The 23620-nt window shown below is 38.2% G+C and overlaps 1 protein-coding gene across 2 annotated transcripts in view; it reads right to left on the minus strand.

Annotated features, from left to right (window-relative positions):
* Positions 1 to 23620, minus strand: part of HECW1 (HECT, C2 and WW domain containing E3 ubiquitin protein ligase 1) — a gene marked incomplete at its 3' end in the record, with an annotated part of 297921 nt that overhangs the window by 143082 nt on the left and 131219 nt on the right. For both annotated transcript variants that reach the window (XM_080917747.1, XM_080917746.1), the window contains exon 2: positions 3386 to 3710. In XM_080917747.1, the coding sequence (XP_080773873.1) occupies positions 3386 to 3710 (325 nt within the window). The remainder of the gene's footprint in view (positions 1 to 3385; positions 3711 to 23620) is intronic.

The following is a 23620-nucleotide window of genomic DNA, read 5'->3' on the forward strand; positions in this document are numbered from 1 at the left end:
GCCTCACTGATGTAGAACAGCACATTCTTGATGCTGTTTAAAATATTAATGTGAACTCTACTGTGAGGAGAGGCAACTTCATGTCTGTGGGAGGGCCACACTGCATCTCCTCATCTGGAAATGACAGATCAGATGAATAACCATCCCCATCCTTACATTTATAGGTCTATGTGACTTGAGCTTAGACAAGATGACATACCAGCAATCCAGAAGGTGTTACCAAGGACATACAAATTATAAACTCTTAAGATTCACAGATAAATTTGGATTGAGAAATTATATTTGAAGTGCGCTGCTATTTAAAGTGCTGTCAATCAGCATTAAATAATATCACAGCTATATGTATGTAGCTACTATGACAATAAAAATTGTCAGACTAAGTTTCCGAAATGATGAGTTATGGGTCTTTTGGCTCAGTCCAAAATGTCATATTATGATCAGATCTTATTCATTCAAAGTTTCAAAGGACTCAGTATGACTAATGTCTCTCTTTTTCCTAACACTCTCCATCTCTTCTCTGTGTGGGTGAGTTTCTAGCTATCTTATTTCTTTGCTACTTCCTCTATCTTCCTTTTCTGCTTCCCTCTTTCTCATCTCTCTCTTCCTCTGCTAAGTACCTTCTAATGATTTCTTTCCCCACAGAATCTGTGATTGACCTTTTATACTTTCAAGGTAACAAGTACTATAATTTGACAACCTCTAGCATGGTCTATATGCTTGAGCTACAGAGGCAGGAGGCAGGAACTGACACACAGACCACAGGTGAATGCTGCTCAGTGACTTGTTCAAAATGGCTTACTCAGATTGATTAGTTTATACCACCCAGGATCACCTGCCAAGGGATGATAACACCCACAGTAGATTGTGCCCTCTGACCTCAATCATTAATCAAGGAAATACCCCATAGGCATACACTCAGGTGAGCACAATTTCTCAACTGAGATTCCATTTTCCCAAGTCACTCTAGCTTGTGTCAAGTGGACTAAAACCAACCAGCTCATTTGTCCCTGCTGTGGTTCACACTCAGTAAGTTTCACTTACTCATTATCTTCTCTAACACACTTGTCTTCTAGTTTTTCCTTAACTTGAGAAAATGGCGTCAATGTTCACAAACTGTGGTAAGATACCACTATATCTTGCTGTAAAGTTGTGTATGCACTTGTAAAAAATTTCTTCAAGTGATAAATCACATTCCCAGTTAAAGGTGGGCAGGAGGGGGATTGTGAAAAATCTGAAGATTCAGACTAGTCCAAGGGGAGTAATGAATGCTTGCTTAGGCTTAGCTAATTGGAGTCCTGTTGACTAAGTCTGCCCAAATGGGGTCTTTTGTCAAGACATCAAAAATAGGGTTTTAAAGTGAAATATCTGAAGATTTAGTGTTGATAGTCAAATATACAACAAACACCGTGGACTAAACATGCATGCTTGATGGGCAGCATATATTTCTCTGTCTCTGTTTTAGGTAGATATTATTTAATTGAAGCTTAATTTTTTCTTTTTTTATTGAAGAACTTTATTTAAAAAACAAACATAAATGTACAAATTTTAAGCATTTTTGCATAAAAGTATACGAATACATTTTTGTCATTGCTTGGCTTTTTTTCTTTTTAAGGTTTGATAGTGTGCATTAAGATCTTACTAGTTACAATGAGTATACAGTACATGTAAAACAGGATGTAACCTGGAATTAGTCAAAGTTTTCTTGGTGTGTAAGGAGTAAACATAATGTTTTTTTTCTTTTCTTTCTTTCTTTTTTTTTTTCCTTGAACTTCACATGGTCTGTGAGTTGTTTCTGGAGTGTTCAGAGCTTTCTGGGGTTAGTATCCAATTATCAGTGACTGAATATTATGTCTGTTCTTTTGTGACTGGGTTATCTCACTCAGGATGATATTCTCTAGATGCATCCATTTTCTTAAGAATTTCATAATGTCATTGTTTCTGATAGCTGTGTAGTACTCCATTGTGTAAATGTACCACAATTTTTGTATCCATTCATCTACTGAAGGACATCTGGGTTCTTTCCAGCTTTGGGCTATTATAAATAGAGCTGCTATGAACATTGTGGTGCATGCGTCTTTGTTGTATGTTGGAGCTTCTCTGGGGTATATGCCCAGAAGTAGAGTAACTGGGTCTTCAGGTAGTACTAGCTCCAATTTTCTGAGGAATCGACAGACTGATTTCCAGAGTGGTTGTACCAGTTTACAACCCCATCAACAGTGGAGAAGTGTTCCTCTTTCTCCACATCCTCGCCAGCATCTGTTGTCATTTGAGTTTTGGATCTTGGCCAATCTGACTGGTGTGAGGTGGAATCTCAGGGTTGTTTTGATTTGCGTTTCCCTGATGGCTAATGATGTCGAGCACTTCCTTAGATGTTGAAGCTTAATTTTAAGTTCTATTAAATTTTATTGGTCAGAAGTTGAATATATCTAGTAACTACTATTTGTGTAAAAACATCAAAATATATATTACTTTATTTTTATTAAACACAGACACACACATATTGGTTACACTGTGCAGAGCTGTCAAGAGAATCAAATATTTTCCTAATTGCTTTTGGACTAATTAGTCACATAAAATACTTTATCAGAAAAAATGTACCAGGTTATAATTGCTCATAATGTACATTATTTTCTGTAATAGTAAATAGTATTGGATTTGGTGTTTGGCACTGAAATGTGTGAAATAAACAGTGTAGATGAGTAATACTCATCAGCTTCCTAATGCTGTTACTCTTTAACACAATTCCCCATGTTGTGGTGATCCCCAACTGTAAAGTTATTATTTTTTTTGCTACTTCATAACTGTAATTTTGCTACTATTATGAACTGTAGTATAAATATCTGTGTTTTCTGATGGTCTTAGGTTATCCCTATGGAAAGGTCATTTAACCCCCAAAGGGGTTGCAACCCACTATACTATAGTATGATTCAGTTGATTATGCTTTTTAATTACACTGTAGAGTGATATCAAAAAAACTAGCTTCTCCCAGCGAAGAGTACACCAATTAATCGTCCAATACCAAATGATCAACCCTCAAATCATACACACAATTTAATATTATACAGACTGAGAAGGTTGTATTCAGAAACACATATACGATTTATGCATGTATACACACACATCTGCATTTAACAACAAAGAGAAAAAAGTCTATGGATTTGACAAAAAAACAAGAAAGATACAGGTAATAGTTTGGAGGGAAGAAGTAGAAAGGGAAATTATGTAATTGTATTATTTTCTCAAAAATTAAAGTGAATTATGAGAGGGATTCTTGTTGAACTAACAGACCATTCATGTAAGACCTTCCTTTTCACAGAACACTACCAGACTGGCCAGATGAGTCAGTGGCTCTAAGGAGTAGAGTCATAGATGATAATGTACTCACCAATAAGGTACATGCCAATCCAGTCTCCAGCATCCACTTCCTCCTTGATGTCCCAATGGATCACCAAATCTTGGGAGTGCCCTATAGAATAGTAGGAACTGCTGACCATGAGTGTAGAGCGGCTGTCTGAGGTGACCAGGTCAGTATCACTGGTGGAGCGAGGGATGGTCATACCATCATGGGCACCATTTCTGATGTCTATGTTGTGGAACTGGTCTGGGTTATAGCTGTACCGGAGGGGCTCTTTGCACCGGCGTCGGCTCTGGGAGTTTCTAGATGGAGATGCCATGGCAGCCAGGCCTAAAAACCTGTTCTGGTACAGATTCTGTAGGAGAAAGGAGACATTGAACAGGGTCAAGAACAAAAAATAATAACTCTGTCACATGCTGATAGAATCAAAAGATGTGTTGAAAGACATAAACTGTAAGGAAGCTGCTTCTCAGGCATATGTGAAGTAAGACAAAGAACAAAAATCACCCTCTCCACCTCAGTGCCTTGGCATTCCCCTACATTGGGAAAACGTGTGCTCACTGGACCAAAGGCCTCTTCTCACATCGATACTGCTCTTCTCCTCTACATATGCAACTGGAGCCATGGACCTTTCAATGTGTGCTCAATGGTTGGTGATCTAGTTGAAGCACTTTTTGTTTTTTTTGAGTTCTCCAACATCTATCTGTTCAGTTGTTTCCAATTCTATTTTTTTTAGAATCAATTATTATCTTCATTGAATATTTTAGTCATTCTTGATGCATTCAGTCCCTCTATACAGTAAAAGATGGTTCCTGTTGTGTAAGGTAGTCATTCTCCCTCTTATTTTTTTATAACCTTTTGACTCTCTGGTATGCTTTTAAGTCCTCTGTAATGTCTATTAAGGATTTTTTAAATTCTAGTAACTTTTGAACACCACATTGTTGATTAGATCCAACCTCAGAGGACTATCTTCTTTGAACTGATGTTATCATAGAAAGCATCACAATTGCTTTTTGTTGTTGTTATTGTTTACAGCATTGAACATTTAAAATTAACTATAGGAAAGGTTGCCATCACATAGAACTTGTGCAGGGATTCACTTTCAAAACAAGCAAGGGTGACTCTGACCTCATCAAAGAATACTAAGATTGAGAGTTAACATCAACATTGTGGAGATTTCAGATTTAAATGTTCTTTGAGCAATAACACTTTTAACAAAAGGAAAAGGTCCAGAAAAAGCATTGAATCATGCTATTTAGACTCCAGGCACTGTAATTTTTTATTCATACTGATTAAATGAGAGTTAATGATATTTTGTATTCCAACCATAAGGACCAGACCCAGTGCCGGTACTCTTCAAATTATATGAGTCTTCAGTTTGTACACATTTAAGTGCACCAGCAATGCCAACTAATATCATGGAAATTGAAAACTGCATTGAATTAAATGAACAGACAAGTGTATAATTATAAAATTAACCAACCATTACAGAGGGTGTAGTGCCTACTAGCTTTCTAGCTGTGTTATCTCTTGACCACTCCTGGGTGTTACTAATTTCAACTATGAGTGGGCTGTTGTCAGCAGAGTAAAAGTTCAACAAATAGTAATATATTACAGAAATAAAGTTTGTATTACCTTAGAATAAGAAGACCAACTAGAATGTTGCATATGTGGGCCTAGTCATTTGGGATATCCCATTGACCTGATGACACTTCACATGACCCCACAGTACTAACAATTAAATTCATTATATATATATCATAAATTCATTCTGTTCATGACCCTCCAGAATTCTAAAGAGAATCAAAATGGCAGGCATTGCCTATGTAAATGCTCTGCTTATCAACTTCCAGGAGTAAGGCTCCTTTATACGGTGGAATATCTAGTAGGATATTCTTCTTATGTTAATATTGAGGAAGCTTAGGACTTTACGGTTTTTTCTTTGTTTGATTTCTAATAATTTTCTTCTTTTCATATGTGTGTATATGTGTGTATGTGTATTGTACACACATTCATGTTTATGTATGTTTCCATCTTAGTTGGTGCATTTATGAACAGGTATGCACAAACATTTGTATGTGGAGGCCTAGTGCTTGTGTTGGTAATCTTTGTGTATCACTCTTCCACTTTATTCATATCAGGGTCTATCAGTCAAAGCCAGAGCTTGCCAATATGGCCAGTTTGCTTCAGGGATTGCCCAATGTTGCCCTTAGAGGTTAGAATTACCAGCAAACCATGTTAGATGGGTTCTGAGAATCTAAACTCTGTCTGGTCCCCCCCCCCCCATTTTTGCATGGCAAGCACTTTAACTGCTGAGCAAACCCTTGAAAGACCAAAGAAAGTTGTGTGTGTGTGTGTGTTTACTCTGAGAGACTAGTAGTCAGTCATGTCTCTTATAGGCAGATTAGGAAAGGAGCTGCAGATAATTAAAATGGCAAAATTCTGTCTTTTTTATCCTCCTGACTTGAGACAAAGGCTTAATGGGATTCTTCCTGTTAGCAGAAGTGTGGTTTTTTGGATGACCTGCCAAGGCTGGTCAGATATGTTCAAGGACTGTCCTGAGTGTGTCTATCTGAAACTGTGTGCTATCAGCTCCCCCTTTTGTTTACAGAGACGAATCCAAAATAAGGGGAGGAGGCCCCATCCCAAGCCACCAAAATCAACAAAAATCTGCAGCTCTCCCGAGGAAAAATGATTTCAGTTCCAAGCCCCTCTATGTTCTGTTAAGTGTTTTTCTCTAGGCATCTTGGAGCTCAGACTGTCCTGCAGCCCTTCATACCCAAGTCCTTCCCAGAGAGAGCTGGTCTCCCAGGAGTGCTCTCATTCCTAGGCCCACGGGTAAGAGCTCATTTTTGTTCCATTAACTGTCCAAAGAGAGATGTGCCAAAAGCAAACAAGGCACAAGAACCTCAGAGCAGTCTAGGAAAGGACCCTTCCAGTCTCCATCTGTGTCCAGAGCTAAGGCCATACCACAGCTCTTTATACCCAAGTCCTGTTGAGAGAGCTGGTCTTCCAGGAGTGCTCTCACTCCCAGGATCACAGGCTCACGGGCCCACAAGAGAGAAAAGCTCTAGTCAGAGACAGCAAGGCCAATTATCACCAGAGATTACCAGAGGGTGAGAGGCAAGCACAAGAACATAAGCAACAGAAACCAAGGCTACTTGGCATCATCAGAACCAGGTTCTCGCACCATAGCAAGACCTGGATACCCTAACACACCAGAAAAGAAATATTTGTATTTAAAATCACATCTCATGATGATGATACAGGAAATTAAGAAGGACATAAATAACTACCTTAAAGAAATACAGCACAACGCAAGTAAACAAGTAGAAGCTCTTAAAGAGTAAACACAAAAATCCCTTAGAGAATTACAGGAAAACACAACCAAACAGGTGACAGAATTGAACAAACCATCTAGGATCTAAAACTGGAAATAAAAACAATAAAGAAATCGCAAAGGGATCCATGGAGAGAGAAAACCTAAGAAAGAGATCAGGAGTCATAGATGCAAGCATCACTAACGGAATACAAGTGATAGAAGAGAGACTTTCAGAAGTACCATGGAAAACGTTGACACAATAATAAAAAAAATGCAAACTACAAAAAGCTTCAAACCCAAAACATAGAGAAAATCCAGGACACAATGGAAAGATCAAAGATAAGGATAATAGATATAGAAGTGAGCAAAGATTCCCAACTTAAAGGGCCAGTAAATATTGTCAACAAAATTATAGAAGAAAACCTAACAAAAGAGATGCCCATAAACATACAAGAAGCCTAAAGAACTCCAAATAGCTTGTACCAGAAAAAAAATCCTCCCATCACATAAAAGTTGAAACACCAAATGCATAAAACAAAGAAATAATATTAAAAGTAATAAGGAAAAAGCATCAAGTAACATATAAAGGCAGACCTATGAGAATCATACCAGACTTCTTACCAGAGATTATGGAAGCTAAAGATCCTGGGCAGACATCATATAGACCCTATAAGAACAAAAATGCCAGCACAGGTTACTATATGTAGCAAAAACTGTCAATTACTATAGAAGGAAAAATCAAGATACTCCAGGACAAAAAGAAATTTACACAATATCTTTCCACAAATCCAACCATACAAAGGATAATAATAGATGGGAAACACCAACACAAGGAGGGAAACTAGGAAAAGCAAGAAAGCAATCGTCTTGCAACAAACCCAAAAAAAGATAGATACACATACATAATTCTACCTCTAACAATAAAATTAGCAGGAAACAACAATCACTATTCCTTAAAATCTCTTAACATCAATGGACTCAAGTCCTCAATAAAAAGACATGGACTAACAGAGTGGATAAATAAACAGGACCCATAAAGGGGTGCATAAAGGAAACACACTTCTGTGACAAAGACAGACACTATATCAGATTAAAAGTCTGTTTTTTCAAGCATATGGTCCCAATAAACAAGCTGGAGTAGCCATTCTGAATACTGAATAAAATTGACTTTCAACCAAAAGTTATCAAGAATGATAAGGAAAGGCACTGCTTATTCATCAAAGAAAAAAATCTACTAAGATGAACTCTCAATCCTGAACAACTATGCTCCAAATGCAAGGGCACCACATTCATAAAAGAAACTTTACTAAAGTTCAAAACACACATCGTACCACACACAATAATAGTGGGAGACTTTGACACCCCATTCTCACCAATGAGCAGATCACAAAACAGAAACTAAATAGAGACAAATGAAACTAGCTAAAGTTACGAACCAAATGGACTTAACAGACATCTATAGAACATTTCATCCTAAAACAAAATAATATACCTTCTTCTCAGCACCTCATGGCACCTTCTCCAAAACTGATCATATCTCAGTCACAAAACAGGCCTCAACAGATAAAAGAAGATTGAAATAATTCCATGCATCCTATCAGATCACCATAGACTAAGGCTTGTCTTCAATAATAATAAAGACAACAGAAATCCCACATACACATGGAAGCTGAACAACTCTCTACTCAACAGCAACTTGATTAAGGAAGAAATAAAGAAATAAATTAAAGATATTTTTAGAATTGAATGAAAATGAACGTAAAATGTATCCAAACTTATGGTATATGATGAAAGCAGTGTTAAGAGGAAAAACTCATAGTTCTGAGTGCCTTCAAAAACAAACTAGAGAGAGCATAAACTAACAGCTTGACAGCCCATCTAAAAGCTCTAAAACAAAAAGAATAAAATACACCCAAGAGGAGTAGACAGCAGGAAATAATAAAACTCAGAGCTGAAGTCAACCAAGTAGAAATGATTTATACAAGCAAGCAAGCAAGCAAACAAACAAACAAACAAAACAAAACAAAAGCCCCCCAAAAACAGAAGCTGTTTTTTTTTTCCTTTTTTTGAGAAAATCAACAAGATAGATAAACCCTTAGCCAGAGTAACCAGGGGCACAGAGAAAGTATCCAAATTAACAAATAAGAAATGAAAAGGAAGACATAACAGCAGAAATGGAGGAAATTCAATAAATTATCAGATCTACTACAAGCCTACTCAACAAAACTGGAATATCTAGAGAAAATGGACACATTTCTAGACAGATACCAGGTACCAAAGTTAAATCAGGATCAGTTTAACCATCTAAATAGTCCAATAAAACCTAAAGAAATAGAAGTGGTCATTAAAAGTCTCCCAATGAAAGAAAGGCCCAGAACCAGGTGGGTTTAGTGCAGAATTCTATCAGACCCTCAAACAAGACTTAATCCCAATACTCTTCAAACTATTCCACAAAAAAGAGAGAGAGAGTGCTACCCAATTTGTTCTTTGAAGCCACAATTACCCTAATACTGAAACCACACAAAGACCCAGCAAAAATAGAGAACTTCAGACCAATTTCCCTTATGAATATCGATGCAAAAATACTCAATAAAATTCTTGCAAACCAAGTCCAAGAACACATCAAAATCATCATTCACCATGATCTAGTAGGCTTTATCTAAGGGATGCAGGGATGGTTCAATATATGGAAATCCATCAACTTAATCCACTACATTAAAAACTCAAATAAAGAAAACCCACATGATCATCTCATTTGATGCTGAAAAAGATTTGACAAAATTCAACAACCGTTCATGATAATAGTCTTGGAGAAATGAGGATTTTAAGGCCCATATCTAAACATAGTAAAAACAATATACAGCAAACCAGTAGCCAACATAAAACTAAATGAAGTGAAACTTGAAGCAATACAATAGAAATCAGGGATTAGACTAGACTGCACACTCACTGTCTACCTATTAAATATAGTTCTCGAAGTTCTAGCCTAAATAACTAGACAAAAGAAGGAGGTCAAACAGATACAAATTGGAAAGGAAGAAGTCAAAGAACTCCACATAAAATCAGATATACTAAAACTAAGAAGGAAAGTGGGGAAGAGCCTTGACACATATGCATGGAGAAATTTCTTGAACAGTACACCAATGTCTTATGCTCTAAGATCAAGATTCTCTAAATGGGACCTCATAAAATTGCAAAGCTTCTGTAAGGCAAAGGACAATGTAAATAGGACAAAACGGCAACCTGTAGAATGGGAAAAGATCTTTACACCTCTACATCTGATAGAGGGCTAATATCTAACTTATACAAAGAACACAAGAAGTTAGACTCCAGAGAACCAAATAACCCTATTCAAAAACATGTACAGAGCTAAACAAAGAATTCTCAACCAAGGAATGGCAAATGGCCCCGAAGCACCTAAAGAAAGATTCAACTTCCTTGGTCATCAGGGAAATGCAAATCAAAACAAACTTGTGATTTCACCTCATATCACTAAGAGTGGCTAAGATCAGAAATTCAGGTTATAACAGATGCTGGTGAGGATGTAGAGAAAGAGGAACATTTCTCCATTGTTGGTTTGGATTGCAAGCTGGTGCAACTACTCAGTTAATTATTCTGGTGGTTCCTCAGCACAGTGGATATAGTACTACCGAAGAACCCAGCTATACCACTCCTGGGCATATATACAAAAGATGCTTCACCATGTAACAAGGAAACATGCTCCACTATGTTCATAGCAGCCTAATTCATAATAGCCAGAAGGTGAAAAGAACCCAGATGTCCTTCAACAGAGGAATGGATACAGAAAATTTACATTTACACAATGAAGTACTACTCAGCTATTAAAACAATGAGTTCATGAAATTCTTAGACAAATGGATGTAACTAGAAAATATCCTCCTGAATGAGGTAACACAGTCACAAAAGAACATACATGATATGCACTCACTGATAAGTGTATATTAGCCCCAAAGTTCACATCACTCAAGATATAATTCACAGACCATATGAAGCTCAAGAAGAAGGAAGAAAAAAATGTGTGTGCTTCAGTTGTTCTTAGAAGGGGGAACAAAATACCCATGGGAGGAAATTCAGGGACCAAGAGTGGAACAGAAATTGAACAAAAAGCCACCCAGAGACTGTCACATCTGGGGATTCATCCCATATGCAGCCACCAAACCCAGTCACTATTGCTGATGCCAAGAGTGCTTGCTGACAGGAGCCTGATATGAATGTCTCCTGAGTGCCTCTGCCAGAGCTTTACTGATATAGATTAAGATGCTTGCAGCCAGCCATTATACTGCACATAGGGACCCCAATGGTGGAGTTAGTGAAAGGACTGAAGGAGCTGAAGAGGTTTGCAACCTCATAAGAAAAACAACATTATCAACCAACCAGACCTCCCAAGCTCCCAGGGACTAAACCACCAACCAAAGAGTGCACACGGCAGGGCCATGGCTTCAGATCATATGTAGCAGAGGATGGCATTGTCTGGCATCAGTAGGAGAAGAAGCCTTTGGTTCTGTGATGGCTCATTTCTACAGTGTATAGGAATGCCAGGGAGTTGAGGTAGGAGGGGTTGGTTGGGAGAGGGAGCACCCTCATAGAAGCAGGGGGAAAGGTATGAGAGAGGGGGAACAGTGAAAGGGGATAACATTTGAAATTTATATTCATAAACTAACCAATAAAACGAGTATATTTTTATATGCCTTGCATGCATATGTGTGTGTGTATTGTGCATGTGTGTGTGTGTGTACACACATGTGCTCAATTATAATAATATTTCTTTTTTTAAACAACTTTATTTTACAAAACAAAGATAAATGTACAGATTTTAAACATTTTTTGCTTAAAATTATACATTTTTTGTCAGTACTTTTTTCAGATTTTAACATAATTTTTATATAAAACTATATGAATATATTTTTTAGTCAGTACTTGATTTTTTTCAAGGTTTGATTGTATGCCTTGAAAACTTAATAGTTACAATGAGCTAAAGTACATGTAAAACAAAATGTAACATGGAAATAGTTAAAGTTTTCTTGTTTTGTAAATTTTTTTTTTGTTTTGTTTTGTTTTCTTTATTTCTTGGACTTCATACAGTCTGTGAGTTGTTTCTGGGGGAGTGCAAGCCTCTGGGGTTAGCATCCCACTATCAGTGACTGCATATTATGTCTGTTCTTTTGTGACTGGGTTATCTCACTCAGGATGATATTCTCTAGATGCAGCCATTTTCTTAAGAATTTGGTTAAGTCATTGTTTCTGGTGGCTGAGTAGTATTCCATTGTGTATATGTACCACAATTTTTGTATCCATTCATCTTCTGAAGGACATCTGGGTTCCTTCCAGCTTCTGGCTATTATAAATAGAGCCGCTATGAACATTGTGGTGCATATATCTTTGTTGTGTATTAAAGTGTCTCTGGGGTATATGCCCAGAAGTGGAATAGCTGGGTCTTCAGGTAGTACTATATCCAATTTTCTGAGGTATCGCCAGACAGATTTCCGGAGTGGTTGTATTAGCTTGCAACCCCACCAACAGTGGAGAAGTGTTCCTCTTTCTCTGCAGCCTCGCCAGCATCTGCTGTCATCTGAGTTTTGGATCTTGGCCAATCTGACTGGTGTGAGGTGAAATCTCAGGGTTGTTTTGATTTGCATTTCCCTGATGGCTAAGGATGTGGAGCACTTCCTCAGATGTTTCTCGGCCTTTCGGTGTTCCTCAACTGAAAACGTTTTGTTTAGCTCTGTACCCCATTTTTTAATAGGGTTATTTGATTCTCTGGTGTCTAGCTTTTTGAGTTCCTTGTACACCTTGGATATTAGGCCTCTATCTGATGTGGTGTTGGTAAAGATCTTTTCCCATTCTGTTGGTTGCCGTTTTGTTTTCTTGACGATGTCCTTAGCCTTACAGAAACTTTGCAATCTCATTAAGTCCCATTTGTTAATCTTTGACCTTAGAGCTTGAGCCATTGGTGTTTTGTTCAGGAAATTTTCTCCTGTGCCTATGTGTTCTAAGGTTTTCCCTACTTTCTCATCTAATAGTTTCAGTGTATCTGGTTTAATGTGGAGATCTTTGATCCACTTAAACCTGAGCTTTGTACAAGGAGATAAGAAAGGGTCTATTTTCATACTTTTGCATCCTGAGTGCCAGTTGGACCAGCACCGTTTGTTGAATAGGCTGTCCTTTTTCCATTGAATGTTTACTGCTCCTTTGTCAAAAATCAGGGGACCATATACATGAAGGCTCATTTCTGAATCTTCTATTCTACTCCATTGATCCACATGCCTATCTCTGTACCAGTACCATGCAGTTTTTAGCACAATTGCCTTGTAATATAGCTTGAGGTCAGGGATAGTGATTCCCGCAGATGTTTTTTTGTTGTTGAGGATGGATTTCGCTATTCTAGGTCTTTTGTTATTCCATATGAAATTGCACATTGATCTTTTCAATTCCATGAAGAACTGGGTTGGAATTTTGATGGGGATTGCATTGAATCTGTAGATTGCTTTTGGTAGGATGGCCATATTTAAGATGTTGATCTTTCCAATCCATGAGCATGGGAGATCTTTCCATTTTCTGAGATCCTCCTCAATTTCTTTCTTTGGAGCTTTGAAGTTCTTGTCATACAGGTCCTTCACTTGCTTAGTTAGAGTCACACCAAGGTATTTCATAGTTTTTGTGACGATTGTGAAGGGTACCTTTTCCCTAATTTCTTTCTCCACATATTTGTCCTTTGAGTATAGAAAGGCTACTGATTTGTTTGAATTAATTTTGTATCCAGCCACTTTGCTGAACTTGTTTATCAGCTGTAGGAGTTCTCTGGTGGAATTTTTGGGGTCACTCAAGTACACTATCATGTCATCGGCAAAGAGTGATGTTTTTATCTCTTCCTTTCCTATTTGTATCCCCTTGATCTCCTTTTGCTGTCTAATTGCTCCAGCCAGGACTTCCAGTACTATGTTGAATAGGTAGGGAAAGAGTGGGCAGCCTTGTCAAGTCCCTGATTTTAGTGGGATTGCCTCAAGTTTCTCGCCATTAAGTTTGATGTTGGCTGTTGGTTTGCTGTATATTTCTTTTATTATGTTTAAGTATGGGCCTTGGATTTCTGTTCTTTCCAGGACTTTTAACATGAAGGGGTGTTGGATTTTGTCAAATGCTTTCTCAGCGTCTAGTGAGATGACCATGTGATTTTGGTCTTTGAGTTTGTTTATATGGTGGGTTACGTTGATGGATTTCCTTATGTTAAACCATCCCTGCATCCCAGGGATGAAGATTACTTGGTCATGATGAATGATCGTTTTGATGTGTTCTTGGATTCGGTTTGCAAGGATTTTGTTGAGTATTTTTGCATCAGTGTTCATAAGTGAGATTGGTCTGAAGTTCTCTTTCCTTGTAGGGTCTTTGTGTGGTTTAGGTACGAGGGTTATTGTAGCCTCAAAAAATGAGTTGGGTAGTATTCCATCTGATTCTATCTTTTGGAATAGTTTGGCGAGTATTGGTGTTATATCCTCAATAATTGTTGGATAAAATTCTGCACTCAACCCATCTGGACCTGGGCTTTTTTGGTTGGGAGGCTTTTGATGACTTCTTCTATTTCTTTAGTTGTTATAGGGTTATTTAGATGGTTTGCTTGGTCCTGGTTTAACTTTGGGACCTTGTATCTGTCTAGGAATTCCTCCATTTCCTCCAGATTTTCCAATTTTGTGGAGTTTAAGTTTTTGTAGTAGAATCTGATGATTTTTTGAATTTCCTCAGTTTCAGTTGTTATGTCACCACTTTCCTTTCTGATTTTGTTAATTTGGATACTCTCTCTTTGCCCTCTAGTTAGTCTGGCTAGGGGTTTATCAATCTTGTTGATTTTCTCAACGAACCAACTCTTTGTTTTGTTGATTTTTTTCAATGGTTCTTTTTGTTTCTATTTGGTCTTTTTCTGCCCTTATTTTGATTATATCTTGCTGTCTACTCTTTTTGGGTATATCTGTTTCCTTTTGTTCTAGGGCTTTTAGCTGTGCTGTCAGGTTGCTGATGTGAGCTCTCTCCAGTTTCTTTTTGGAAGCACTTAGGGCTAAGAGTTTTCCTCTCAATACTGCTTTCATTGCATCCCATAAATTTGGGTATGTTGTGTTTTCATTTTCGTTGAATTCTAGAAAATCCTTAATTTCTTTCTTTATTTCTTCTTTGACCCTGCTATCCTTTAACAGAGTGTTGTTTAGTTTCCATGTGTATGTGGGCTTTTTGTTGTCTTTGTTGTTGTTAAAGACCAACCGTAGACCATGGTGATCTGAGAGGATACATGGGAGTATTTCAATCTTCTTATATCAATGGAGGCTCGTTCTGTGTCCAATTATGTGGCCAATTTTCGAGAAGGTGCCATGGGGTGGTGAGAAGAAGGTGTATTCTTTTACTTTAGGATAGTATGTTCTGTATATATCTATTAATTCTAGTTGGTTCAAAGTCTCTGCTAGTTTTGCAGTGTCCTTGTTCAGTTTCTGTTTCCCTGATCTGTCCATTGGTGAGAGTGGGGTATTAAAGTCTCCCACTATTATTGTGTGGGGTGAAATGTATTTTTTGAGCTTTAGTAGGGTTTCTTTTATGAATGTGGGTGATTTTTTATTTGGAGCATATATGTTAAGGATTGAGAGTTCCTCCTGACAGATTTCCCCGGTAATGAGTAAAAAGTGTCCTTCCTTATCTTTTTTTGATAACTTTTGGTTGGAAATTTACTTTATTCGATATTAGAATAGCCACTCCAGCTTGCTCCTTGGAGCTGTTCGCTTGGAAGTTTTTTTCCCACCCTTTTACTCTGAGATAGTGTCTGTCTCTGTCTCTGAGATGAGTTTCCTGTATGCAGCAAAAGGCTGGATTTTGTTTATGTATCCAATCTGATAGTCTATGTCTCTTTATTGGGGAGTTGAGACCATTTATGTTAATAGATATCAAGGAATAGTTGTTTCTGTTTCCTGCCATTATTGCTTTTTTGGGTTGAGTTGTGTCTGTGTTTTTTTCTTCTTTTAGTTTTCTTGTTTAGGAGTTTTTTTGTTTTTACTAGGCTGTATTTTCCCTCATTGTATTGGGTTTTCCACCTATAATTCGTTGTAGTGCTGGGTTTGTGGTCAGATATTGTATGAATTTTGATTTGTCTTGAAATATCTTTGTCTCTCCATCGATGGTGATTGATAGTTTTGCTGGGTATAGCAGCTTGGGCTGGCACTTGTGCTCTCTTAAGGAGTGCATGATGTCTGTCCAGGCTCTTCTAGCTTTCATAGTCTCTGTTGAGAAATCGGGTGTGAGTCTGATTGGTCTGCCTTTATATGTTACCTGACCTTTTTCCCTTACTGCTTTTAGTATTCTTTCTTTACTTTGGGCACTTGATGTTTTTACTATTATGTGTCCGGAGGTATTTCTTTTCTGGTCCAACCTATTTGGAGTTCTGAAGGCTTCTTTTATGCTCGTGGTCATCTCATTCTTGAGGGTAGGGAAGTTTTCTTCTATGATTTTGTTGAAGATATTTACTGTGCCTCTGAGTTGATACTCTTCTCCCTCTTCTATTCCTATTATCCTTAGGTTCGGTCTTCTCATTGTGTCTTGGATTTGCTGGACATTTTGGGTTAGGAGCTTTTTGTTTTTGCATCTTCTCTGGCTGGTTTGTCTATGTTTGCAATGTTGTCTTCTGCCCCCGAGATTCTCTCTTCGATCTCTTGTAATCTATTGGAAATGCTTGCTTCTGTGACTCCTGATTTCTTTTTTTGGTGTTCTGACTCTAGGGTTATCTCTTTTAGCGTTTTCTTTATTGTGTCAATTTCTGTTTTAATTTCCCTCTTCCATTCCTTTATTTCTTTGGTTCTGTTTTCCTCTAGTTCTTTGAGTTCTTTGAGTGTTTTTCTTGTTTCTTCTTTAAAAGCTTCTGAATCTTTTTGCTTTTCCTCCCTTTCTTGTTTAAGTATCTCTATCAGCACCTTGAGGTATGATTTCAGGTCTGTGTCTTCTTTTTCTGGAGTGTTTGGAATTCCGATGTTTGCTGTTATGGGAGAGCTGGGTTCTGGTGTTGCTAGATTGTCTTGATTCTCTTGGGATATACTCTTTCTCTTTCCTCTTGCCATTTTGTTGTCAGTGATATGTTCTTGCCTTTCCCTTGTATCTGGTCTGTGTCCCTGGTTCTCCACTGGTCCAGGTGTCAGATGGGCCGAGCCCTTTTTTATGCCTCAGAGTCGTCGGGTGTGAGCAGAAGTTCCAACGTTCTGTTTCTGGTTGCTGGATCAGGCACGGCAGGGCAGGGCAAGGCAGGGGGTGCACTTTCCGTGTGTACTCTGCAAAGATCTCTCTGCTCCCCTGCAGCCCAGGTCTCCCACCCACCAGTTGCTCAGCCTCTACGAGCCTCCCTTCCGGGTGGCAGATGGGCCAGGCTCTGCTCTGCGTCCGGAAGTCGCCTCTGGGTGGAAACAGAAGTTCTAATTTTCTGTTCCCAATCGCTGGATCGGGCAAGGCAGGGCAGGGCAAGTTGGGGTGTGCACTTTCTGTGTGCATTTCGCAGAGATCTCTCTGCTCCCCGGCAGCCCAGGTCTCCCACCCACCAGTTTCTAGGCCTCTACGAGCCACCGTTCCGGGTGGCAGATGGGCCAGGCTCCGCTCTGCGTCCTGAAGTCGCCTCCGGGTGGAAACAGAAGTTCTAATTTTTTGTTCCGAATCGCTGGATCGGGCAAGGCAGGGCAGGGCAAGGTAGGGTGTGCACTTTCCGTGTGCACTCCGCAGAGACCTCTCTGCTCCCCTGCAGCCTAGGTCTTTCCTGTAATAATATTTCTTAATGTTGCTGTCTACCTTGTGAGCTTTACCTGTATTTGGATTTCTTAAGTGGCAGAAAAAGAAACCATATCCCTAGATGGTAACATTTTAATATGAATTTCAAGGAGGCTTTCAAAAGATTTTAAAATGCTTCTCTTTTGTTCAGATGTAAAATCCGCTATCATTGTTTTTATAGAATTGCCCTGAAAAATAAGCATTTCTCTTGAAATTGCCAAATTGCACTAATAGTAATGCTTTACATGGTCAGAACAAGGACATAGATGGAAACATTGGTGAAATAACATGTTTGTTGGTTATGACAATATGGCATTTGCCTGGAATAAGAGTGACAACCTAAATATGGTTTTAAAAGACTATACTTTGCCACCCACTCAGGCTTAAACACCATCTGTTGGAGATTTAAGACAATATATGGTAATTCAAGAGTGTTATAAACATGGAGGGCTATAAATGTAGTTTTGATTAATTTATACTGCATGCAGGTTACACACCTGCTCAAAATTTGCTTTGGCATCCTTGGTATCCTCTTCCATTTTCAAGAGAGTGAATGCAATTTGTAATCAGCTATTCTATTCTTCAGCAAAGATTCCTGTGATTGTGATGTTCGCTGGCTTGTCTTCTACTCCAATCCCTATGAAGCTTTAGTTTCTTTACAGCTCCTGTGCCTTGGCATAGTATCTACTATTTTATTTTAATCAAAATATTCTTTTATGTGATGTAAATGCTTTACTGTGCCTTATGAAGATAAAATGCATAAAACAATAAAGAGACAACAAATTGTTTACAAAGAAGTCTAAGCATGTTCTAAACAGGCATTTTTTATTAAAGATTCACAACTGATTCTTTCTTATTGTAATTTCCTATTTTTACTAATATGTAGTTTTTGCTAATATGTAGTTACTAATATGTATATAGTCCTGTGAGTTGACTGTATGTAAGGCATTTGACATACATTTTTTGTGTGTGCAAACCAAAGGATACAAAACACTTTTGCCTAATTGCTAGTTATTAGTTAACCTAGTTACTCTTTTAAATAAGTTTTCCTTCAACAAGCGAGCTTTTTAAACTCTGGTGTATGATAAAAGCATTTTAGGTGTTTCTTCTAGAATGCAACCCATCCTGAGCGAGGTAACTCAGACCCAAAAGGAGATACACGGTGTACACTCAATAATAATTGGATATTAGACACAAAAGTACAGAATACCCAGGATACAATCCACAGTACTCAAGAAGGATAACAAACCAAAGGGCCGGAGTGGGGATGCATCTTATTTTTGAAAGTGTCACTTCTCATTGCTTTAGGGAACTATGCATGTTCTATGTAAAAATTTCAGAACTTTCTACCAAGGAGCTCAGAAAATTCAAACAAGATTAACACACTGAATGTCTGTGTGAGACGGAAGAAGAATATGAACAAGTAAAAAAATACATCAAAAAGGTTCTATTCCAAAGTGAGAGAAAGAGGAAGTCCTTCAAAACTCACAAAGGTGAGAACAGGACACGTGAGAGTGCTAAAAAGATGGGCACACAGAAAGAAGCCAAGCTTTAGCCACGTGGCTCCCTATTAGGAGAGAGAAAGAAAATGTTTCTACAAAAAATAACCCAGATGGCCATGGTGAAAATAAACGGGCATGAGCATGTATATGCACGCCTCACAAGATTCAAAAGCAGGTGTAGCTTTGATTAGACAGTGTTAAATTTAATAATTCATCACTGTGTTACTTGAAGTACCAAGGGACAAATGATACTGTAAAGAAGAATGTATTTCTTGAAGCTGAGCAATACTGGGGGTCTGTAAATCACTACAGGAGAGGGATCCTAAATTTATTCTTCCACATCCCCATGTCAAGAGGCAGCCCTGGAAGAATTTTTGCACAGTTGCGTAAGGGATAGGTAAAGACAAGCAAAACAGAAGCAGAAAGTAGTTCAGTACATGGGGTGTTGGAGGTATAAGAAGAAAGGCAGTCTCAACTGAGGATAAGACTCAAGTCTGCTAACACTGAGCCCGAGATCACTGGCCTGATAACTTCAGTGCTGTTCTTTGCTGAAGGTTCAGCAGTCCACTTGCCATCCATAGCTGCAGCCTTCTAGCAGAATGATTTGTATCCTTAAGGCCTTGATAGTATAAGACAGGTCCTCTATCCATATAGTTTTCTGTGCTGTGCTTGTTACCTAAAAGTTTATTTAAATTTTACTTTTATTTTAAAGTGTGTGTGTGTGTGTGTGTGTGTGTGTGTGTGTGTGTGTGTGTGTGTGTATGTGTTCAAATGTCTGAGGAGGTCAGAAGAGAACGTTGATCCCTACAACTCAAGTTACAAGTTGTGAGCTGAACTCAGGTCCTCTGCAAACATTGTGAGCTTTTAGTAACTGAGATATTTCAACATTCTTGGGAGACACCCTAGTTAGAACAATAATCTTCCCAGGTGATGAAAGCTGGGAGTCTTAGGAGTATAAAGAGTCTGCCTTGCTTATGGAATTTGAAGCTAACTGTGGATCAATAAATCAAGCAAAAGTAAAGTGGAAAGCGTGATCAATAGATCGTTACAAGCACACAAGGGAATATGAGAGATAGAGGACAAGGGTAAAGACATTACACTTAAACACCAATAAGGGAAAAAAATGACATGGCCATTTATTCATCTTTGAACCCTGGAATACTGCCAAGAGAACAAATTTAGAAATGTATGGGCTAGAAGAAGGAGCTGAGGTAACTAATGGTCCAAAGAATCTCTTTAATAAGACATATAACCACAAATTTCCAAAATCTGGAAAGAAATGAAAATACAAATGGAGTAGCCATTTATATCCGTAAATAGGCATGACTAGAGAAGCTTCTCTATGGTATATTATAGTCAAAATATCAAAAATAGAAGCAAATTAAAATGTTAAATTCTAATAGGGAAAAGGAAATTGTACTACAATAACACTTGCAACCCTGAGAAAGAGCAAAGTGTGGACTGATCTATTTCAAGCCTTAAAATGAATTACTTGACATCTAAGATTGGTATCTCAGGCAAAGCTCCCCTCTAAAGTAAAGTAAAAGTACCTACCTTCATTTCTCATATCAAATACAAATTGAAAACTAATTCCTGACATACATCACAAAAATTATCTACCAGTACCAGATTGGCTTCATCATGGGGATGCTGGGATGGTTCAATAAACACAAGAAGTGTAGTAAAACACATAAATGGACTTAAAGACCAAAAAAAAAAATCAGAATTTGAAGAGAATTTGTCTTTGAAGAGAACTTCTTTGACAAAATATAACATACTTTCTGGATAAAGTCCTAGAAAGGATAGAAACAGAAGGAACCTATATCAATATTCCTTTCTGCTGAAGAGACTGCTAGCTAGTCTGCTCCCCTTAAGATGCCACATCCTGAGGCATCCAAAAAGATCCACTGCACTCAGAGCATTTGCAAAGAACCCTCCTGAAGTCCCACAGCTGCCACTGGAACCCATTACCCACCTCCAAACCCCTGCACACTGAATACCACTCCTCTTCTTCACAGTCCTTTCTGCTGGAACAAACTGCTAGCTAATCTGTTATCCTGACGGCCACATCCTAAGGCATCCCAGAAGATTTGTTGTATGCAGAGCATTTGATACCACATCCTGAAGCATCCCAGGAGATCTACCACACTCAGTACATCTGACACCACAGCCTGAGACATCCCAGGAGATCCATTGCACAGAGGGCAACTGACACCACAGCCTGAGACATCCCAGGAGATCCATTGCACAGAGGGCAACTGACACCACAGCCTGTAGGCATTCTAGGAGGGGCTCTATGACATGCAAGGCAACTGACCCAACAGACTGAAAGCCTCCCTGGAGTTTTGCTGCACACAGTGAAACAGAAACCACAGTCCACAGGCCCCCTGAAGAACAGCTTGACACAGGACAACAGCTTGACTGATCCTCTGAAGGCCCAACTGTCTGAAGCCCTCCCATGAGGTCTACTGCAGTCAGGGTAACAGATCAGTAGCTTCTCTGCCTCTCTGAAGATCCCCAAGTTAGAAGGTCCCACAGGAGTTCTGCTACAGCCAGGACTGTAGGCCTACTAGGAGACCTGAAGGAACCCAAAGACAAAAGAAACAGACTCCAGACAGAGTCACTCAGACCAGCAAACACCAGGGATAACCAGATGGTGAGAGGCAAGCGCAAGATGGTAAGGAACAGAAGCCAAAATATGTGGTCATCATCGGAACCCAGTTCTCTCACCACAGCAAGCACTGGATACACCAACACGCCTGAAAATTAGAAAGCAGATCTAAAATTCTATCCCATAAAGATAATATAGTCTTTTAAAGAGGATATAAATAACTCACTGAAAGAAATCCACAAAAACGCAGGTAAATGGGTAGAAGCCCTTAAAGAGGAAATAAATAAATTCTTTAAAGAAATACAGAAAAATGCAATCAAATGGGTGAAGAAATTAAAAAGTGGTCCAAGATCTAAAAGTGGAAGTAGAAAAAAGAAAACACAAATGGAGGTAAACATGGAAGTGGAAAACCTAGGAAAGAAGTCAAGAATTACAGAAGTATCACCAACAGAATACAAGAGATAGAAGAGAGAATCTCAGGTATAGAAGAGACCATAAAAGAGACTGAAACAACTGTCAAAGAAAATTCAAAACATAAAAATATCCTAACTTGAAACATCCAGGAAATTCAGGACTCAATGAAAAGACCAAATCTAAGAATAATTGGAATAGAGAACAAATTTTCTCAGCTCAAAGGACCTGAAAACATCTTCAACAAAATCATAGAAAACCTCAACTTAAAGAAAGATATGGCCATAAAAAAACACAAGATGCCCATAGAACACCAAATAAATGGGATAAGGAAAAAAAAACTCATCACATAATAATCAAAACACTAAATGCACATAAGAAAGAAAAATATTAAATTTTTTTCCTCGAGGAAAAGGGGCCAAGTAACATACAAAGGTAGACTTATGACAATTACACCAGACTTCTCAACAGAGACACTAAAGTCAGAAGAGCCTGGTCAGGGGTCATGCATACTCAAGAGAATATGAATGCCAGCTAAGGCTACTATACCCAGCAAAATTCTTAATCAACATAGATAAAGAAACCAAAACATTCCAGGACAAAACCAAATTTAAACAGTACCTATCTACCAATCCAGAAGGAAAACTCCAAAACAAGAAAGTTACCTAGGGGTTGTAAACTGGTACAACCACCCTGGAAATCAGTCTGGCAGTTCCTCAGAAAATTAGACATAGTATTACCTGAAGACCCAGTTATTCCACTTCTGGGCATATACCCCAGAGAAACTCCAACACACAACAAAGACACATGCACCGCAATGTTCATAGCAGCCCTATTTATAATAACCAGAAGCTGGAAAGAACCCAGATGTCCTTCTGTAGATGAATGGATACAAAAATTGTGGTATATTTACACAGTGGAGTACTTCTCCGCTATCAGAAACGATGACTTTATGAAATTCTTAAGAAAATGGATGCATCTAAAGAATATCATTCTGAGTGAGGTAACCCAGTCACAAAAGAATAGACATAATATGCAGTCACTGATAATTGGATACTAATCCCAGAAAGCTCTGAACACCCCAGAAGCAATTCACAGGCCATATGAAGCTCAAGAAAAACAAAGGCCAAAAAAAAAAAAAAAAAAAAAAAAAAGCCTCAGTCCTTCTTAGGGAAAAAAAATAAATGTATAGCATCCTCTCAGAGTGTGATACACCTGGACCTCAAATCATTAATAATCCAAGAGCTAAGATAATAGCCTTATGGCAATTTTTTGTATTCACAGATCATTCTGCTTAATCTATACCCAACAAGAAATCTGTTTCCATGTTATGTTCTGTCCTACATGTACTTCATGTGTATGGTAACTAGTGGGATTTCAATGCATGCTATCAAACCTCTAAAATAATTAAGTACTGACAAAAATATTCATATAATGTTATGCCAAAATGCCTTTTAAAACCTATATATGTATACATCTTTTTATTTCTCTAAATAAAGCAGTAAGAGAAAATAAAAGAAAAGACAAAACAGTAAGCAACTCAAAAGCCAAAAGGAGAGGATCACAAGTGCATAAAGCCACCTAGAAAACTAAACATAAGGAACAAACAGACATCAATCTTTAAT

The sequence above is a fragment of the Micromys minutus genome (assembly GCF_963924665.1).
Source record: "Micromys minutus genome assembly, chromosome: 6".
In the NCBI taxonomy this organism is placed as follows: Eukaryota; Metazoa; Chordata; class Mammalia; order Rodentia; family Muridae; genus Micromys; species Micromys minutus.